The sequence below is a fragment of the Carassius gibelio genome, chromosome A1, assembly GCF_023724105.1.
Source record: "Carassius gibelio isolate Cgi1373 ecotype wild population from Czech Republic chromosome A1, carGib1.2-hapl.c, whole genome shotgun sequence".
Classification (NCBI taxonomy): Eukaryota; Metazoa; Chordata; class Actinopteri; order Cypriniformes; family Cyprinidae; genus Carassius; species Carassius gibelio.
This window is the reverse complement of record NC_068371.1, coordinates 21,620,916-21,640,361: the sequence shown is the minus strand read 5'-3', so window position 1 is coordinate 21,640,361 and position 19,446 is coordinate 21,620,916. Positions and strand designations below refer to the sequence as shown.

The 19,446-nt window shown below is 37.7% G+C and overlaps 1 protein-coding gene across 1 annotated transcript; it reads left to right on the top strand.

Annotated features, from left to right (window-relative positions):
• Positions 1 to 281: 281 nt before the first annotated feature.
• Positions 282 to 17,557, top strand: LOC128015618 (UPF0524 protein C3orf70 homolog A). The gene is made up of 2 exons (XM_052599630.1): positions 282 to 782; positions 15,064 to 17,557. Exons 1-2 carry the CDS (start codon positions 608 to 610, stop codon positions 15,699 to 15,701), a joined length of 813 nt encoding a protein of 270 aa, XP_052455590.1. The 5' UTR covers positions 282 to 607; the 3' UTR covers positions 15,702 to 17,557.
• Positions 17,558 to 19,446: the final 1,889 nt, after the last annotated feature.

Below are 19,446 nucleotides of genomic sequence, written 5' to 3'. Positions count from 1 at the left end.
TCTTCAAAAACTCTTTTCATATTGCCTCGGGTATCAAATTCATATAGTGCCTCAAAAAATTCCTTTTGATGAAGTTACTAGAGGATCCGTCTGTTTCGAGATCTTACAGGACACGGGTTCCATTTAGCACATTCTTAAAATTTCCCTTTTTACAGACTACAATTCTTTGACAATCCTACAGTCAATGCGTGGAAATGCGCGCATGCATTCATAAAACACACACACACAGACAGAGAGAGAGAGAGAGAGAGAGAGAGAGAGAGAGAGAGAGGCGGGGATCGACGGCGCAAGAGCGAAAAGGAAAATCCGTGTTCTACAATAAGTATCCAGTTCAGCTCTGTGTCATTCTGAAGCTGTTTATACGGACACATTTGGCACGGCGATCTCTAGTGCTGAAGTAACGGGTTGAGAGGCAGATCGAGCGGAAACGAGATGTTTTTGTATAAGAATTAGATGTGGATTTTGGATAGCCGAAGTCTTGGGCGTTATCTCCACTTTTGTTCATTTATTTAGTGTCGGACTGAAAACAGCCGAGGCTGAGCGCATCTGATCCTCCCGGAGCGCTCGGCGCTGCTGATGAGGGCTCTGTCGGCGTGATCCGTGCGCGATGGCCGCTTCGGGCGGACAGAAGAGTGAGAAGTTAGATGAAGCTCAGGCTCTAGCGAGGAGGTGCGCAGGGAGACCGGACTTTCTGCCCTGTGATGGACTATCCATCTGCGCCACACACAGTCACGGGAAGTGTTTCAAGCTGCACTGGTGCTGTCATCTGGGCTGGTGCCACTGTAAGTACACGCACTGTTTCTCCAGCAGCAGGGAGACCTGGATGATCCTATCAGTTGCACAGAATAAATAGTAGCCTATCGAATGTCTCGAGACACACACAGGATTTTATTAATGGGTCTCTTAACAGTTCACCAGTGGCTGCGAGGTTATGTGAGGAAAATGTATGTGTATAAGACAAAGCTTGCTAAAAAGATTTTCAAGAGTTCTTTGGTTTATTTGGTCTTGCTAGTAGCTCTGTATCGTCAAATGTTCTAAATGTTATAATTATTTAACCACGGTAAAATCTTACACTAATTCACTAGTAGTCATTTACAGTATGTGTAGGCTACTGTTGCAGCTGGAACACATGGTTTTAAAATATAGCCTTCCTTAAAATGTAAGTTACAGTGCTTTGAAATGACAGTAATCAAAATGCAACATATATGCCAATATATTTCACTAATCAGACATTAATTACCCTGTAATCTGATAGATATGTAGTCAATTTTTATTAGACCATAAGCCTTTTTTTATTTCATATTCTCAGAGTAATGGGCAATCTTGCGTTTGTATCACTTATGAAATATTAAACGAGTTGATGATCTAAGAAATGACGTCGTGAATTTAGGCCCCACTTATGCTCGTCTAAGCTATATTTAAAAATCGATTAAATTACTTGAAATTTACTATCTTATAGACAGATAACGGTGATCACATGTACCTTATACAACCGGTGGAGGGAGCTGTCTCTTTTTTTTTTCTTCTTCTTTTTTTTTTCTTTTTATTTTGTCTTTTCGTATAGGTCTTTATATACAGTATTCTCATATAAAAAGATAGCTTAATAAATAGCAAATTTCAGCTGGTAGATTTATATAGTCTCCATGTGTAAACTATCCTATAGATCAACTCTATCCTGCTAAATGTGGACTACACAATAGACACTAGAGTATTCTAAACATGAACATTAGCTGCTTTGAAAAATATGCAAAATTCTTTCACAAAACCTGTCCCTGACAAACCAAACCAAACATCAAAGGAATCTAAATGAAGAAGTAATTAACATTATATAACCCAAGGATCCTTAACCTAACACTGTTTTAAGCAATATGCAATTGTTTAATTATAAATTATTTCACTGTTCACGGAATTAGCAATCCCATTAATTACATTTATCGATATTAAGTTATTTATTTTGTTTTTATAAGTAGTACGAGGTCTAACATTGTTTAATGTGTGTACTGTGTGAATATTTAATTCAAAAATATTTATAAGTATAAATTGACCTTTACATTGACTCTATAAATTGAGTCTAATGATGTGTGTTTTGAGACTTTCTTGAAGCCATCTTTTTCTTTTACGAGAAATTGTCACATGGTTATATTTGTCACTAGTGTTAAAACTCTTAGTTCATTTATTGAATAAAGTAAGCCATCAAGCTTTAATTAGACATAAGCTGAATGGAAAAATTCAGTAGGGCCAACATTTCTGAGTATTATCCACTATAGTATCTAACTCAAAAGCAGACTCAGAGGGACTTTATAGCTGAAGTGAAACTTGCTAAGGTACTAGAAGTGAGTTAGTCTAACATGTCAATAATGAATGTGCATAGAGGAAGTCAACAGACGAATAAAGATGAGTGCTAAGATGTCTTTATAAGGTGGCGATAAGATCAGCCCATTTCTGGTGTCAGGGGTGTCTGATAAAAATGGCAGGCTTTGTGAGGCTAACAAAATGTCATGTGACTGTGCAGGAGGGAGCAGATTCCTTAGATTCCTGAGACCTCTGTGAAATAATCATCCCCAAATGTGTGCGGACAGTACAACGAGGTCGCTAGGTTTTTGTTCATTTCTATATGCAGTTGCTTCAGGATGGTACCTCTGCCAACAGACTGTCTGATTCTTAAGTCACGTTTCCTGTTTAAGATTAGAGCAGCATCACTATGACAAATTATGAAAGAGATGTCCTGTCAAGCCACTATGCAGATTGGAGCACTATGCAAAACCATTCTTGGCTAAACTGTGTCTTTGAGAAAACCCCCATAGCTTGACTTCAGAACTCAAACACTGGGAGCAGAACAGTTAAACTTCTGTTGTACCTGACTTTGTTTTTCAGTTCACATCTCAGCTGTGCACATCCCTTCAGGAAACAGAGGCTTGGATTTCTTAAACAAACCCAACAATTTCTATATTTTTTTGTCTGACAAGTTGAAAAAGAAATTAATCAGGATATGACAGAGAGTTCACATAGCTCTGTCAGAGGTCAAGCGCTAGTCTGGGCTTGGTGCTAAGTTAAATGTCAGCACAATTTATTCCTAGCTTCAAGGTCTTAGCTTTGACTTGATTTTTTAAAGTTCAACCTTTCAATTTTTTTGAGAAAAAAATCGATAGTGGTCATTTCACTCAATATAAAATGACAAAGTACAACATCAAACTCACCCATCATATAAAATTAAATTGAGAATGTCAGTTATATTCTGAATTCACTTCCTGAATTTAAATTGATGTACAAACAGGATGCAGAATTCCAATTTGAGATAAAGGAAATAAAATGAACAGTGTTTGAAACCGAAAGAAATTAACATGCTGGAAAAATACCAGAAAGTGTCAATTTTAATAATATAATTAATAATATATTTGATTTTTCACTGAATAACACATACTCACTTTTTTTTTTCTTTCTGAAAATAATTTTTAATCCCAGAATTAATTTTATTTCCTGAAAATCTGTGTTTCCAGGACATTTTATGCACTGTATTGCAAAATTAAAATGTGTAGTTTAGAGAAATATAGAAAAAAATATTTCTATTCAGAAAAATGTAGGCTATTATACAGGACACAAATAGGCAACTAAGTCTAAATTAATGATTTTATTATTTATATTTTGTGTCCTATTGCTGTCATTCTAATTAAGATTCCAATTCAACTTCCTGTACTAGTAGGTTGTGACCACTACAGGAATACATTATTATATTAGTGTCAAAGCCATGTGTACCCAGACACAACAACATACTGTAACTGTAAAGTTCATTTGTCACAATAATTAAGCCATTATCTTTTCTCATTAAAGGGAGGATGTTAATGTTCGCAACACTATGAGCATTATGTAAACATGCTAAATATTAATTTGATACTTTGTGTGATGCAGCACAGGCTCTCAGGCAGAAACAGTGCTGGTTAAAATGGAATCACAAGGTTAGTCTTGGGAGCTTGACTGACATTTGCTCCACTTGTGAGTTGAATTGCTAGAGTTGTATCTTCTTTCATGACCCGGAAAAGATAATACCATTATTATACAGTGATTCTTTATGTGTGCTGTCAGGCTTGTTTTGGGCACTATATAAATGAGGAATACAGTACAATTAGTGGACCATTATGCCAAAAATAAACCCTAGGCAAAAAAAAAAAAAAACATCAGTTATTACCATTTCCCACTTATTACATTACTATGTTTTAAATAAAAAAAGTTCAGGAGAAACATATTTTATGTTGTAGACGCACACACACACACACACACACACACACACACGCAAACTGATCCCAAGATACCGTACAATACCACTGTCTTTTAGTCTCACACACTGTACAGTATAAAGCCCAGAGGCGGTTATAAATGTATTTATACATATTTGCAGGAGTGAATAACTGAATACAGATTGGCTGTATCCTTTGAGTTATATCTTTTCAGAGGAGTTCTTTTTTAGACCCTTGGGAATTCTGATGTTTCCTACTCTCATATTCCTCTTTTTCTGTCTTTTATTTGTCTTTGCTGTTTGGGTGCATGTAAACACAGCAGGCATTGTTTTTGTTTACCTCCCTAAAGGTTAGCAGAAAGATATGCCGTTTGGGGACTTCAAAACATAGAGGATGCTTTTAAGAGTGCACTAAATCTGCTGTGTGCAGTTTTAGTACTTATTTTCAATTTTTTTATTATTTTTTTTGCATCCTCAAGATGTCTCTGAGATCTAAAATGAACGACATCCCTCAAAAATGCCAAAACTAGGGGTTGTCCCTGACTAAGGATTTTCATAGTTGAATCTGAATTTTTGAATCTTGCTGATATTCGACCTATACGCGAATCGTGTGTTTTGGGGGGTGGCAAATTACATCACCAGAGTCAAGTCAGACATCCGACAGTTATGATTACATTAACAGGGAAAATGTGTAACGGACGCCTTGCAGATACAAAAGGGGTAGATAATGTTTTACATTTTGATTAAAAGATACATTAAACATCAGCAAAACCCTAAAAATTCAACAGTGCACTCATTATAACGTCATGTAAATGAACATGTATAGTTGTTATTAATGTTCTGCATTTCTGCATTTCATTTATCTCATATTATTACGACTTATAGGCTATCTGCACAAAATGCCCAGAATGCATGAACGTGTCTGTGAGGTTCCGAATGACCTCCCTTTGTGAACGTGTTCTTCACGCAACTAAACTCAAAAAATTCACCGCGTTTTATTATAATAGTGTTATTATTATTATCTTATTTGAATTATAGTCCTGGTCCGAGTTATTAAAGGGGTCATATGATGTTGTTAAAAATAAACATTATTTGGTGTAATTAAATATGTTTATGTGGTTTAAGGTTAAAAAAACACATTATTTTCCATACAATGTATATTATTATTTCTCCTCTATGGATTTGTTACATCCAGGGGGATATAATTACTGATTATAATGACTAATACTGTCTTTTAAAGTGTTGCATTGCGTTGTGTCGCGTTGTGTATTGCGCTTTCGTATTGCACTGCGTAAACTTTCGTAAAACCATGTCTGCATTTGTTATCGGAGTTTGACTCTTTAAAAGATTATAAAAAATATTTCTTTGAATTTGAGACTTTAGTCTTTGCAACTTTACAGATCTTCTTTATGCACCAAGAGCTCCAAGGAAAAATAAAAAATGCAAATCGCATCATATGACCCCTTTCAAATTCTGCATTGTTTGACCACAAAGCTGTGCTTGAACACACTGCTCAGACTACAGCCGACTGTAAACTAACACGTGTTATGCATCTGCGTGAGAGGACTGTCTACTGTATATCAGCAGCTGTCAATAGTATATAGTCATCATTCAAAAGGGGAAACGGAAACAATGTTATACAAGATATACGCAGATAAACGAAAGCAAATAAAGCATTTTGAATATCAATTATGTTGATAACTTTCTTCATTTTAAGCAGTTCATATTTGAAAATATTTGCATATTGGAATGCTTGGGTAAGATCACTTGACATCAGAACAGCCTTCTCTCTGTTTCGCCGGCATTTACTGCTTGTTTTCATCACTTGCGCTTTAATTCTCAGGCATTGGCTCGTTCACTAACCTGAAGATCCAATTAGATTTCTCACTCTTGGCCCTAAACTACAGTAATTCAACATGTTGAATTGGGCAAACTGCTGCCGATATGAGCTGACGTGGAAAAACTAGCAGCAGAAAAACTAGCCCGACAGATGCTTGCCGAAGTCCAACCATCATCTTGGTGTGTCCCAGCCTTAAAATGATCACCAGGGGCCGCAGGGTCATCTGTCTGTACAGTTACAGTAGCCAATGGGATTTAGAGAAACAATAATAATAATTTGTGATGATGGTCACGAGTCTGAATCAAACAAACTTTAAATAAATATTATTCATAAAAAATATAAACCAGATGGATAGTGTTCTCCTCAATAAACAGCACTCTAAAACTGTAAATATGCACACAGCGTGAGATGATGCTCAGTCTGTTCTTGAAGCCAGTCTTGACTGCCAAGGAAACATATCAGAGACACAGAAACTGAGAGGGAGAGAGTCAGAAAGACTAAGAGTGAATGTTCTACCTGAGATGAACCGAGATCGATGTGCGAACATGGCATTGCCTGTCTAATCCTGACGATTGATTCACACTAAGGGATTTTCAAGTCCTTCATCATCAGTCTTCATCCAAGCCCACCTTCACACTTCTCTGAGACCAGTCCAATGTGTAATTAGAGATGAGCAGGACAGAGAGATTGTAGGAGTGTAGAGCTCAACTCCTCTCATCTGTGACTTCACTTTTCTAATCAGGGTTCTCTCCTAACCTTTTATCAAGACTTGCATCTCACACAGTCTGAGTGGGAACCAACCTCACGGTTCTTGAGATTCTATTTTAAGGATGCAACAAAAAATGAACTCCTCCATATTACTGGCAGCCACTTACAGTACCATTTATGTGAAGTATATGATCAGAAGAGAGAAAGTAGGGCTCTTACAGTGAGAAGTTTTAACGTGTACATCCAGGCAAAAATAAAGAAATATGACTTTATTTAATAATCTTTATGTCTTTACAATCCCATAGGTTATTTTTTAAAGTCATTTTGAACCGCAAAATTTGCTGGTTTCAAATAGGGAAGACCTATGCAATGATTTTTCAAAATTCATGTTTTGGTGTACCCCAGAAAACAATAACATGGAATTGGAATTTGTCTGTTAAAGGGATTGTTCATGGCAGTCATTACTCAAACCATACTATTTTGTTTGGATAGTCCAAGCAAAATTGGACCCCACTGATTTTAATTGTATAGAAAAGAAACGAAAAAAACTGGAGAGAAGTAATCATTTTCCACTATACATTGAGCATGTCAAACGTGTTGAGAAGAACCACTGGTCAAAATCCTAGAATTAACTAGTTTAACCAAAAAGGATTTCTTGGAGAAACTTTAAAAAAATCACCAACTAGATTTAGGTGGTGATTAATCACCAAACCGACACAAAACTAGCATAAACCTGCTGTACCAAGCCCAAAGCACATATAAAAATACAATAAAACAGAGTACTCAAATTCAAGTAATACTGTAGACAGACCAAGTCCAAGTCATTGGTTTGCAATTAAAATGGACTTCTCAATTCTCAAGAGCAATGTATACTGTAGAACTTGCTGGTTTGTAGAATGACATTTTATTTAGAGCTAGGTCATAGTCATAAGTAATTGTAATTAGGACAATATAACATTTAAAGTACTGTAAATGCAAATTCATAATTACTCAAAACTGTGCCTCGATTCAAGTTTAAAAGTCTCAAGCTCTAATTTCTGTAAAACAAGATGATATGGAAAGTCCTGCTCATGTCTGCCTATAAACCCTGATTGTACATTCAGCTTTTTTTTTTTTTTTTTGCATAATATTTGTATGAGCACAAGAATTTTAAAATAAGGATACCAACACTCACAGGAGCAGTTCTTATCTGTAGACACATATTGAGTGGTTTCCAGTCAGCAGAGATTTTACATGTCCTCATATGGACCTTAAGTGATTCTTCACTGATAAAACTCACTGCGATACTTGCTTGATCACTCAAATCCCATTTATTCATATGCCCCGCATGTCTAAAAGTGGTTTCCAGTTTCATTAGCTTTCATCATTTCATCAAAAACAGACTGGAAACTCTGCAGCTCTGAAGCTTTCTGTTTTGCTGTAAATGGTGTGGGTGGGTAAGCTTTCAATTAGGTAGTGCTCTCCTCCTAGCACTTGGCATGGACTGCTAACCCGTCACATGGTTATTGATTTGTACTTGGCCTATAATATACTGCATTATACGGTCAATGACACATGGTCAGTTATATCTGTCATGTGCAGAATGACCCAATTACGTCGCTGATTTTGTCTATACAACAATGATTTTCTCATGAAAACTCACTGGTGGCCTATTATAACTACTTTCAAATGTTTCGCTTTTCATTATTTATAGTCTTTTTCAAGCAGCTTTCAACAGATTTAATAATAATAATAAAAAAATAATATATATTAATATATATATATATATATATATATATATATATATATATATATATATATATATATATATATATATATGTGTATATATGTATGTATGTATGTACAGGCCCGTCGCAACAAGGCAGGCAAACCTAGCAATTGCTTGGGGCCCCGAACTGACCTGGGGCCCCAAGACAACGACTGGTTAAGAATAATATGCAACGACACCGTGTGAGCGCCCCTTTGATCGTCAATGCAGTAACATGTAATGACACTGTTATCGGGATCCCCCTCAAGGGGGCCCCTCTCAGTTGTCGCTGACAGCAGCAGGCCAATAAGGTCAAGTGATCTCTGCTTTTTTTTTTTCGAACGGAAGGAATATGGTTACTGTAATATGTTTTTTTTTTTACGGGATAAGGAAAACGCAGATCAGAAATCGCAGAATGCAAGGAGTCAGCAGTGTTTTGATTTGAGGGCTCAGGCAAACATAAAGAGAACGTCGTGGCGTGTTTCGATTGCAAGAATCGCGGAATCCAGTCATAAAAACGGAATTTACAGTTTAACGCAGAATGACACGTAATTTGCCAAATTTTGAATGAATGAATTAAAAATAGGTCATTGCACTTACATCAAACCACGATACAGACTAATATCTGTAAATATTAAGCAGGAACAGTCTGTTTAAATATGAATCCTGCATGTTCTGCGTGTCTCTGTTAATGAAAGGAGCAGAAGCGCGCGGTGACGCTCGCGGTGATTTCAGTCTCGCGTCTGATGTCTCACTAAATAAGGATGTGAACACATGAACAACATCTACAGGACTGCTCTTAACAAAAACTTTCGTTTGCTTAATTTTCAATAATTAAAAGATAAATTAATGTTTGGTGTTTAATGTGCATCTCAGAAAATGCTTTATTTAAAAACCCACCTGAATGGCACTTAAATGCACTTAATTCATCTGTCAACTTTATTGTCATTGTTCAAAGTACAAGTACAGACAGAGAAACAATTATTAATAATTAAATGTTTTTTTTTATGTATGCATTGCATTCTATGCATTTAAAAAAAAATAAAAAATCTAAAAAAGGAAACTTAGTTGTTCATTTAACGCACCCCTGAGCTGGTAATAGTGACCTCTTTCAATATGCTAACAGTGAAATGGTAAAACGTACTTCACAGGTAATTTCAGATTTTTGTTTCAATTATTTCCCAGCTACACCATCAACTTCATCCTCAACATCAACAGATGCATCACTTCTCAGTGCTGATTTTTCCTCTATAAAGCACAAGGTACCAAAAGCTCTATAATTATAGCTGATATCCTGCTCAGCCCAGAGTTTAAACTAAGTTTGTGCTGTCATATTATTAGAAGAAGAAAAAAACAGTGCAAATCACTATTGAATTCCCACCAAACTATTTTTTCAAGCAGTATTTGCACTGTAAACTTTTCTTAATTTATATAAAGTGCGGGTGAACTTAAACTGTATGGCTATGCTGTGGTTCCTGTAGGCTTTGCGTGTGTGTGTGGGGGGGGGGGGGGGGTGGCTCTATGTCCATTTTGCTTGGGGCCCCCAAATTCCTTCAAACGGCCCTGTGTATGTATATACATACCATACAAATGTGCATGTTTATGTATAATACATTTTTGGACAAATATGTGTGCACATACGTATATAAGTAAATTATATAAGTAAATCTGAAAGAAGTGTATTTAAAACATTTATTACAAAACATATATACAAATTAATCTACATACACAGAATATATATTTTTTTACATGTTATTGCTACATATAATAGCATATAAAAATCATCATACAAATATTATACATACGTATTTTACTATGGAGAGTTTATTTATGTTATATACTTAGAGAATCTATGTACAGTGTGTGAAAATTATATATGGCCTTACAAGTAACATTCTTGATAAAGGACAATAAATGTCATTTGGGAACTCATGGGAACATTAAGGTCAGCAGCACAATTACTTTAATAATGATTAAACACTATTTATGTTTTATTTGAGTCTCTTCTGTTAATTTGCATTACTCACATCAACACATCGACATCAGATCAGATAACATATACTCTGTCTGAAGGATAGTGATGGATATAAACACACTTTTACAGGCAGTATGAATGTTTTTGTTCCTAATAATGTCTTTACTTTTGTGAAGCTTAATCTAATAAGACAGACAGGCCAGTAACAGTTAGAGTGGCAGAAGAATACTTGTTCTTGACAGGATGTTGATGTGATTATTAAGAGGGATAGTTTTTTTCTTAGTGGCTAAGAGTTTCTGTACAGGCCTCAAAGCATCTATCATTTGACATTTCACACCTGACTGCAAACACTTGTTATTTCAGATCCATTGCAATGTGGAGGCAATTGTAGTGTAGATACATTCATCCTTCTTTCAAATTCTTTAGCTTGGCAGAAGAAAAAGTGAAAGTGGCATGGTCACAAAAATGATCAGTAACTATACTGAATAGTGGGCTTAGAGGTTATTGGCTCTTGTTCTTATGACTCTGGGGCAAGCCTTTTTCCTTCTTTTTATTTAAATATCAGTTAAGTAGGCTAGCTCTGTCTTTTTTTTATCAAAACCAGATGAACATGCCATTCTACCACAGCTAACATGAATCTAGGCATATAGGTAGCATATTTAAGTCAATTCCCCATGTCATATGCTTTGAATTAATTTTTTGTCATGTCTGTGCATATAATTCATATTCATTCAAGTGTCCCTGTACATTTTTTTGTCTCTCTGTCCTATTTCCCTTTAAATGCTCTCTTATTTTAATAATATATATACATATATATATTTTTTTTGCCATTTTTACCTTTATCATATAGGACAGTAGGTACTTGACAGAGTGCAATGTGGAAGAGAAAGAGAAGGAAAGGATCGGAAAGTACCACAAGCCATTTACCTGATACAATGAGCCACACACATTTTAATGTATATTCCATACAACCCCTTCCAGTTTCTGTTCCCATAATTTACAAATTGCATATACTGCACATACATCTAAAGCAGACCCAGGATTGAGAGTCTTGAAATAAGTTGCACAGTCAAGGACAAAGATAATGAGAAAGTAAGTGTTTATCTAATTTCAGAAAGTGAGAAAGAGAAGCGTTTGTCAGTCTGGAGAAGCAGAACCTGAAAGTGATGCTGGTAATTATGGTTCATTGTCAGTAACTGCCACAGTTGAATGACATTTATCAATGCTGTTGGAAATTCAAGGTGCTTTCCCTAAGGGGTTGAGATAAATAGTAAATCTACAAGGTGGAAAATAAGCTGGATAGAGCAGATAAAAGTGTGCTTTTTTACAGAAAACAGTGTTTTGGAGCAGATATCTGTGATACCAGACTTCTTTTTGTCATCTAGAGATTCGCATTAGATAGAAATGATTCTTTCTCCAGCCTCACAGCCAGCTGGGCCTCAGAATGTTCCAGAACAAGGAATCTATTCTATCTTGGTAGGGAATTCTGCCTTTGAGATACTAGCACTCGAACTCAAACTCTATTCACTCTACGGGGGAAATGCAGTGGAATTGCTTTTAGATGAGACTGCACTCAGTGATGCTAAAATAACTACTGTTCTGTGATGAGCATGAGCACGGAGGAGATGGAAGGATATACAACAGGAGAGACGACAGTGAAGGATGAGAGAGGACCAGGCCTGGATTTTAGTTGTGTTTGGTTTTTGTTTGTGCATGGTAGTCGTCCGCGAGGGGCTACCGCGCTGTTATTTCTTTATTTTTATTATTAAAGTATTGTTTGATTATCCGCCTCCTTCCCGTGAACATGAAGTTTGAACAGCTTTACAATTTTTTAGGCCTGGGCGAAAAATCGATTGAATGAATTAATTCAAATTTTTAGCTCCCCGGAGCTTCTCAGTTGACAAACGGCTCTGTGTAGTAACAGCTGCTCGATGTGAAATCACGCACCTGAGGGAATTTACCGCTGATTAGAAAACCGGCTTTACTGACGAGAAGCGCATTAACGATCGGCCGATCGTGATCGGGGCAACCCTACTTTTGATTAAATAAAAGCTAAATTAGCTTTAAGTTGTCTGCTGTTTGTACTTATTGCTTTCCTTAAGTAGGGGGTGGGGGGGGGGGGGTCGGAAAAAAATCGGAAATCGAATTAAAAAAAAATAAATCGGAGATTTTTTTTTATCAAAATTAATTTGAGATGAACCGAGAGAAATGAACCAAGAGAAAACATTACTGTCTCCAGCCGCGAGAGGGCGCTCTATGGTGCTCATTGCTCCTGTAGTCTACACTGAAAACATAGAGCGCCCTCTCACGGCTGTAGATGGTAATGTTTTCTCTTGGTTCTTGGCTCTAAACAAATGTGACTTATAGTCCAGTGCGACTTATATATGTTTTTTTTCCTCTTCATGACATATTTTTGGACTGATGCAACTTATATTCAGGTGCGACTTATAGTCCGAAAAATATGGTAATGTATATGTTTACCTATACAAAGACTAAAAAATATAAACTATATGAATGCTTCACTTAAATACTGTGCCTATACACAACTAACCTACTGACAGATTTTGACTATAAATGCTTCACATAATATTGAACATGTGCAAAGAGAAACATTGTATCTCAAGCAGCTGGCTGGGGAACAGTGCAAGATGATTTGTAGTGCATGAACATGAAAAAATACACATATTACTAAGTCTTTTGTGGGGTTATGTACACACAGCAGTGTGTGTGAAAATTGTCTTGTGTGCATAGAGGAGAGTGTGTTACTACAGGTGGTTTGTACAGGTGATTTGAGTTCAGGGCTCTCACAGCCTGAGTTGGCTCTGATGTTTAGGGACAATCTTCCTGATGGTAGGAGCTGAAAGATACTGTGGGAGGTGATGGGTGGGGTCCTTCACGATAATGTTGGCTGGCTTTACACGAGCATCGCGTAAGGAAAATGTTCAGGATGGAGGGGAGAGGGGCACTGATGATCACTGTATTCACTGTCCGCTGGAGCATATTGCGATCTGCTGCACTACAGTTCCCATACCAGACAGTGATGCAGCTGGTCAGCACACTCTCTATGGTCCCCCTGTAGAATGTGCATCGGCATCTACAGTGAAACATCGTGATGGACTATGAAATTTGGGGGGCGGGAGCGGGGTGTGCCCGAAGCATGAAACAAATATTGTTTTCTTCGGAGCCACTAAAAGGTTCGCTTGCTGGCGATAGCCTGTTGAATTACAGTGCATGAAAGTTCACTTACCATTAAACAGAGTAAGGAGAGATGACTGAGGATGATGGCAAATTATTGCATCAATGACAAACATCTAATCTTGTAAAATGGCAGTAAATACTGCTGCTTATATAGTATAGAGTCCTTGTGATTGCAAAACTCAAAGGTGAAAGTGAAAGTAATACGAGAGCGCGCATTCAAAAGTGGTTTCCATAGCAGCGGCTCCCTGATGCCTGCAATTTATATACAGTAGCCCATGATTATGCATTTTTTTCTGTATTACACTTCATTTCCTTTCCGACCACGGAACTGGGATGCGGCAGACTGTGGGAGAAGGGATGGGGGGAAGGAATCACAATGTCTGCTTAACATCATGATGTCTGTCAGCCATCGGTGATGGATGATGGCATCGTCTAATATCCCAAACCTAGTGGTGAGAATGGATGAAGGGAGACATGCTCTTTTAGACGGTGAAGAAAGTATAGGCGCTGTTGTGCCTTATTGGAGAGGGACATGGTGTTGGTGGTTCAGGTGAAATCCTCTGTGATGATAGTCATGGATCAGCAGCATGAAGAGCAGCAGGCTGAGCACACAGCCTTGTGGGGCACCTGTGATTGGATTGGAGTCAGTGCTATGGGACGGTAGTCGTTTAGACAGGACACAGGTGATTTACTTGGTACCTGATTGTTGTGAATTTAAGACGTGGCGATGACAGCCTGGCTCAGCGAGGTGTTAAAGTTATCTGTCAGGACCTCTAGCCTTGCGTGGGCTAATCCTAGATATGGTCTTCCTTACGAAGGCTGTAGACAGACAGAGTGCCTGGTCGTTGGGATGTATGGGCAGTTTTTGTGCAGGTGTGTCATTCTGCCTTTCAAACTGGGAATAAAAGTGGTTGAGTGCATTCGGGAGGGATGTGTCATTATCACAGGCCTGTGGTGGGGGCTTGTAGTCAGTGATGGTCTGAATTGCCTGCCACAGGCTCTGTGTGTCTCTACTGTCTGTAAAGTGATTGTTGATTTTTTGATTGTTGAACATCTATCACAGCTATCACTAGTACAGCAAACAAATAACTAACAGCTCAAGACTATATCAACTGTCTATATTAAGCTCAAGACTATATCAACTGTCCAAAGGGATTTGAATTTATGTTTTCAGCTAGAACTTATTTACTTTTGCTCAACCTCACTTTTTTGGCATGTATTTTTTAGAAACTTCTCTCACATTCAGTTGGTAATACCAGTTTCTCCGGCTGCTCAGAAAGAATTGTTTTGGGGGCATTTATTGTATTCGTTACACATGCATGTGCATGAGCAAAAGGTAAAATCTGCTATTTTTCTTTTTGCAGGTAAATATGTCTACCAACCCATGACCAGTGTATGCCAACTTCCCAGCACGCCGGTTCCAGTTGCCCCCTCAGGTCACACTCTCACCATGAACCTGTCTGTTTCCTTGACCGAGCGCTTTCTCAGGACAGCCCCCAAGTTCAAGGCTCCACCCTGCCCAGAGTCGCCTGAGTTCTGTATAATCTCTGACCTCTTTGTGGATGATTACATGGTAAAACGTATCAATGGAAAGATGTGTTATGTGCAAAGGCCGCCTCCACCTACACCAAAGTCTACACACCGACCCCAAACACCGGCACCTCAACCTGCACCCCAACGTACTAACAAGCACACACGGCAGGTGGGCCCAACTATTAAGCACAGCCAACCAAACGAGAAGAGCTCAGGCCCTAAAATGGACCACTGCTCCTCTCCCTCCAGCTCAGAAGACTCTGGAATCAATGCATTTGGTCTGCACTACATGGAATCCTGCGATGAGGACTTCTTTGTGGATGATGATGATGAGGAAGAAGAGGATGATGAGCTGAGTACCGATGGAGACTCCAGTCCTGGTAGCCTCTGGGATCAGGATGAGTGCACTTTACTGTCACCATCCAAATCAATGGTTGAGATCATTGAGAAGATTGAGACAACGGTTTGAAGTGCCTGTCATTAAATACCACAGTTGAAATTCCTCAGTCTCGGAAATACTTCCCTACACTATCCTACCAGCAGGTGCATGCGTTTATTGAGCCAATGCAGCACACGCTCCCTTTTATGGCTGCGCCATCCGAGGTTGTCCCAGAAGAACCCTCGAGAGATGAGTCATGGCAACTCTCTCTGCAGTACTTACTACAACTCTTATTTTCCCTCTAGTCCCTTATGCATGGTGAGGCTAATGTAGGTTAAACGCAAGTAAATGCGCTGACAAATACATATTGTGAGAAATTCACCCAAATGGGACTCAAAAGATGAATATTTCATGGATGCAAAGATTTAAGACAGTCAAACTCAAAAATATGATGCTATGACTCTCCTTAGAAGGATCAGATACACTCTGTCCAATGCATAGAAATGGAAGAGGGCATGGCTGATACAATATAAAAAGACCTAGACTAAGATGGTCTGTGTGTTTTAGAAGGATGAAGAGAACGCTAGAGAGAACCTTTCAACATCCTCCTGTTAGAGAATCAGTCAGAACAGTGGTTAAATCATGCATGAGCTCAGAGGATGGTAAAGAAACTTTGCGATAAAAAAGAGATTGAGGTTCGTGCTTGAGGGAATACCCCTTTTCTTAAACTCTCTCACATGCAGAGATTCCTTGGAGGCAGTCAAGTGTTCATTACCAGACATTTCTTGTCTGGCACCAGACTGTGGGGTGGATCAGTCCTCCCATCGTCATAGTCTTCAGAGTTTGTGGCTTCTTTAGGAGTGGAAAACAACTTTTTGACAATCAGAAAAAGTAGGCTTAAGCTAAATTCTGCAAATAATATTAGAATAAAATTGCGTTGCTCATACCCCAAGAATCCCATTGTGGTCTATGTTCCATTCTGTCAAGCACACATTGGCAAAGCCAGAGGACTGCTTAATGGCCATTCACACAAGATGTGTTTTTGTTTCCATCTTCCCTATTTTTTAATTGTTGGTCAATATAAATGTGCTGGACACATGCTATTGTCCCTTGCTGTTTTTATTAAAGGTGCATTTTAAGGGATAGTTCATCCAAACATTACAATTCGGATTTAATTTACTCACTGTTATGTCTACACAAATCTGTATGACTTTCATCTGTGAAAGATTTTGAGATTTTTTTGAAGAAATTATTTTGTATATATTGTAATTTGCAGGATGCTTTTGGCAAAACAACTTACATTGGATTCAAGGTATACATTGTATAAGGTAAACATTGTATTAAACCCATAACCTAGGCATTGCTGGTAGCATGCCTGAGCTACAGGAACGCTAAAAACCAGCTTTCAGGTCATTTCTGTCACCCTGTCTAGCTGTATTTAACGCAAGAATGCACCCTATGTGAAGGGCCCCTTAAGTGTCTCTTTGGCTTTAGGGTTTAAGAACATTTGGCCCATTCAGACTTACCATAACATATCTGGATCTTTTTTTAATCATTGTATTAAAATATATCTTATTATATTAAGACAAATTTTACATTTCCAAGTACATATATAGACTAGCCCAAAATGTAAAAAAAATATATAAAAAAAATGTAAAAATAAAAACACACGACCTATGTCGGGTCTAGGGTGAAAAGAAGTGTTTCTTCTTGACACGCTTCTACCATCCCCAACCCAATGGTGCAGGTATGATTCTCTCCTTGTTACTGAATGAATGAATAAGACTATCCCTGTCTCTGCAGTTTTGATATCAGGGACTGATGTAGCTACAAATATATACTGTAGACATGCAAATGTTTATCAAATATTAAAACATGCCCTATTGTTTTGCTTTTTTCTCGTATTAACTATTGTTAACTCACCTCATATTTTTTCTTATAAAGAAATATGAAAAATATGAAATGTTTCTGTCTTTCATTCTGAGAATATGCTCATGCATTTTGGTTAGTTCCAAACTGAAGTTTTACACATGCTGAAAGTGTTAATATATTTTCCCTGAAACAATCTTTTATGGATCTTCAGCTGTTAAAGAGTACCTGCAAAGACCTTTCAATCCTAGATAATCCTAGAGAACTTCCAGTTCAATTTATCTCCTTCATTATCAGAATAGGAGATATTTTGGAGTAATAGAGGAACAGTTAGTCATTGGAGAAGTGAGACCTTATGCCTATTTAGAAAACAGACGGGTGCTAACAGGAAGAGGCTCCATGGAATACAAGCCTGAACCATTAAAAAAAAAAAAAAAAACAGACCACAAAACGTCCCAATATTGCTGTGCACACTTGGATCTTTCTATTAATGCTAATGCACACGCATACAGAACACCCTATATATCAATGCTTCTAATAACAGCATTTTTGGTTTAGGGGTATGATGGACCTATAGGAATAGTTAACCCACAAATGAAAATTTACTGAAAATGTTCTCACCTTCACCTACATCCAGGATGTAGTTTCTTTATGGGAACAGATTTGGAGAAATGTAGCATTACATCACATGCTTACCAGTGGATCCTCTGCATTGAATGAGTGCCTTCAGAATGAAAGTCCAAACAGCTGATAAAAACACCACAATAATCCACAAGTATCCACACCACTCCAGACCACCAATTAACATCTGGTGAAGTGAAAAGCTGTGTGTTTGTAAGAAACATTTTTTATTTGATTTTATAATTTGAACTTGATTAACTTGTATTGTACATAACTGTTAACATCTCGCAGCAAGTGCAGAGACTTTTATCGTATACCCTATATCAGTAGAAGTGGCATTGATTGACAGGGAGGAAAGATAGTACCGAGAGCTGCTTGGACAAAGGCCACAATTCTTTTGCAGTTGAGAGGCAGGTGGAATGAAGAGCCGGCACAATCCTTTAAATGAACACTAGAGAACTGGAGTGCCTATCACAGCTACTAGAAACTGCTACTGCCAATAAAAATAAAAATGCAATACTACAGATTTAAACTGATCCTTAAACCTCGGATCATTACAGTTATGTGCATTATAAATATAAATAACTTGTTGCACATTATTTTACAGTATGTGTACTTACATGTACTTATAGTGTGCTTACAGTGTATTTATCTAAGAAAGTTCTGGTAACACAAGGTAACTACATCGGTTAGGGTTAGGTTTAGGGGTAGGTTCAGGGTTAGTACCTAGTTATTACATAGTTATTGTAATTACTATAATAAGTACATAGTATGTACATGGGGAACAGGACTGTAAAATAAAGTGCTACCAATAACTTTGTTTACATTACCCCAAACTGAACAGTAAACTAGTTTTCTCTTTATAGATTGAATGCAATAGTACATGAACTAACAGGTCAGACAACTGCAATTACATTGCATTTTCAATGAATGATGCAATGCTATGTAAACTAGAGCAGATGTCTGCAACAGAGCCCAGCTTTATGGATGCAGGGTGAAGAAAATAAGGTAGTCTATCAAGACTTGGAATCGAACAACCACTGGAAGGGCTACCAGACCGCATCAGTCTTGCAAACAGAATGACTAAGGCGAAGCATAACAAGATGAAAACATGAAGAAAACAGTTGACTGTAATGCTCACATCATTGTCCACACAGATCTGAAGAATCCACTCAGTGATAGAGCACACAGGAAACTCGTGCTAATGAACAAACAGAAATGTTGGATCCGGCATGCACTCATCCCCACAGGTTGTCAGGGAGACATTTATCTGGGGATGCGAGGAGAGAGAGACATAAAAAATATAGCTACAAGGTATCCTGTAGCTAGAGAGAGGGAAGTTAGA

Excerpts from the sequence above, each read along its gene's own strand:
- LOC128015618 (XM_052599630.1), top strand. The coding sequence starts at position 608 with ATGGCCGCTTCGGGCGGACAGAAGAGTGAGAAGTTAGATGAAGCTCAG. Across the intron at positions 783-15,063 it reads TCATCTGGGCTGGTGCCACT|GTAAATATGTCTACCAACCC; the intron begins GTAAGTACACGC and ends TTCTTTTTGCAG.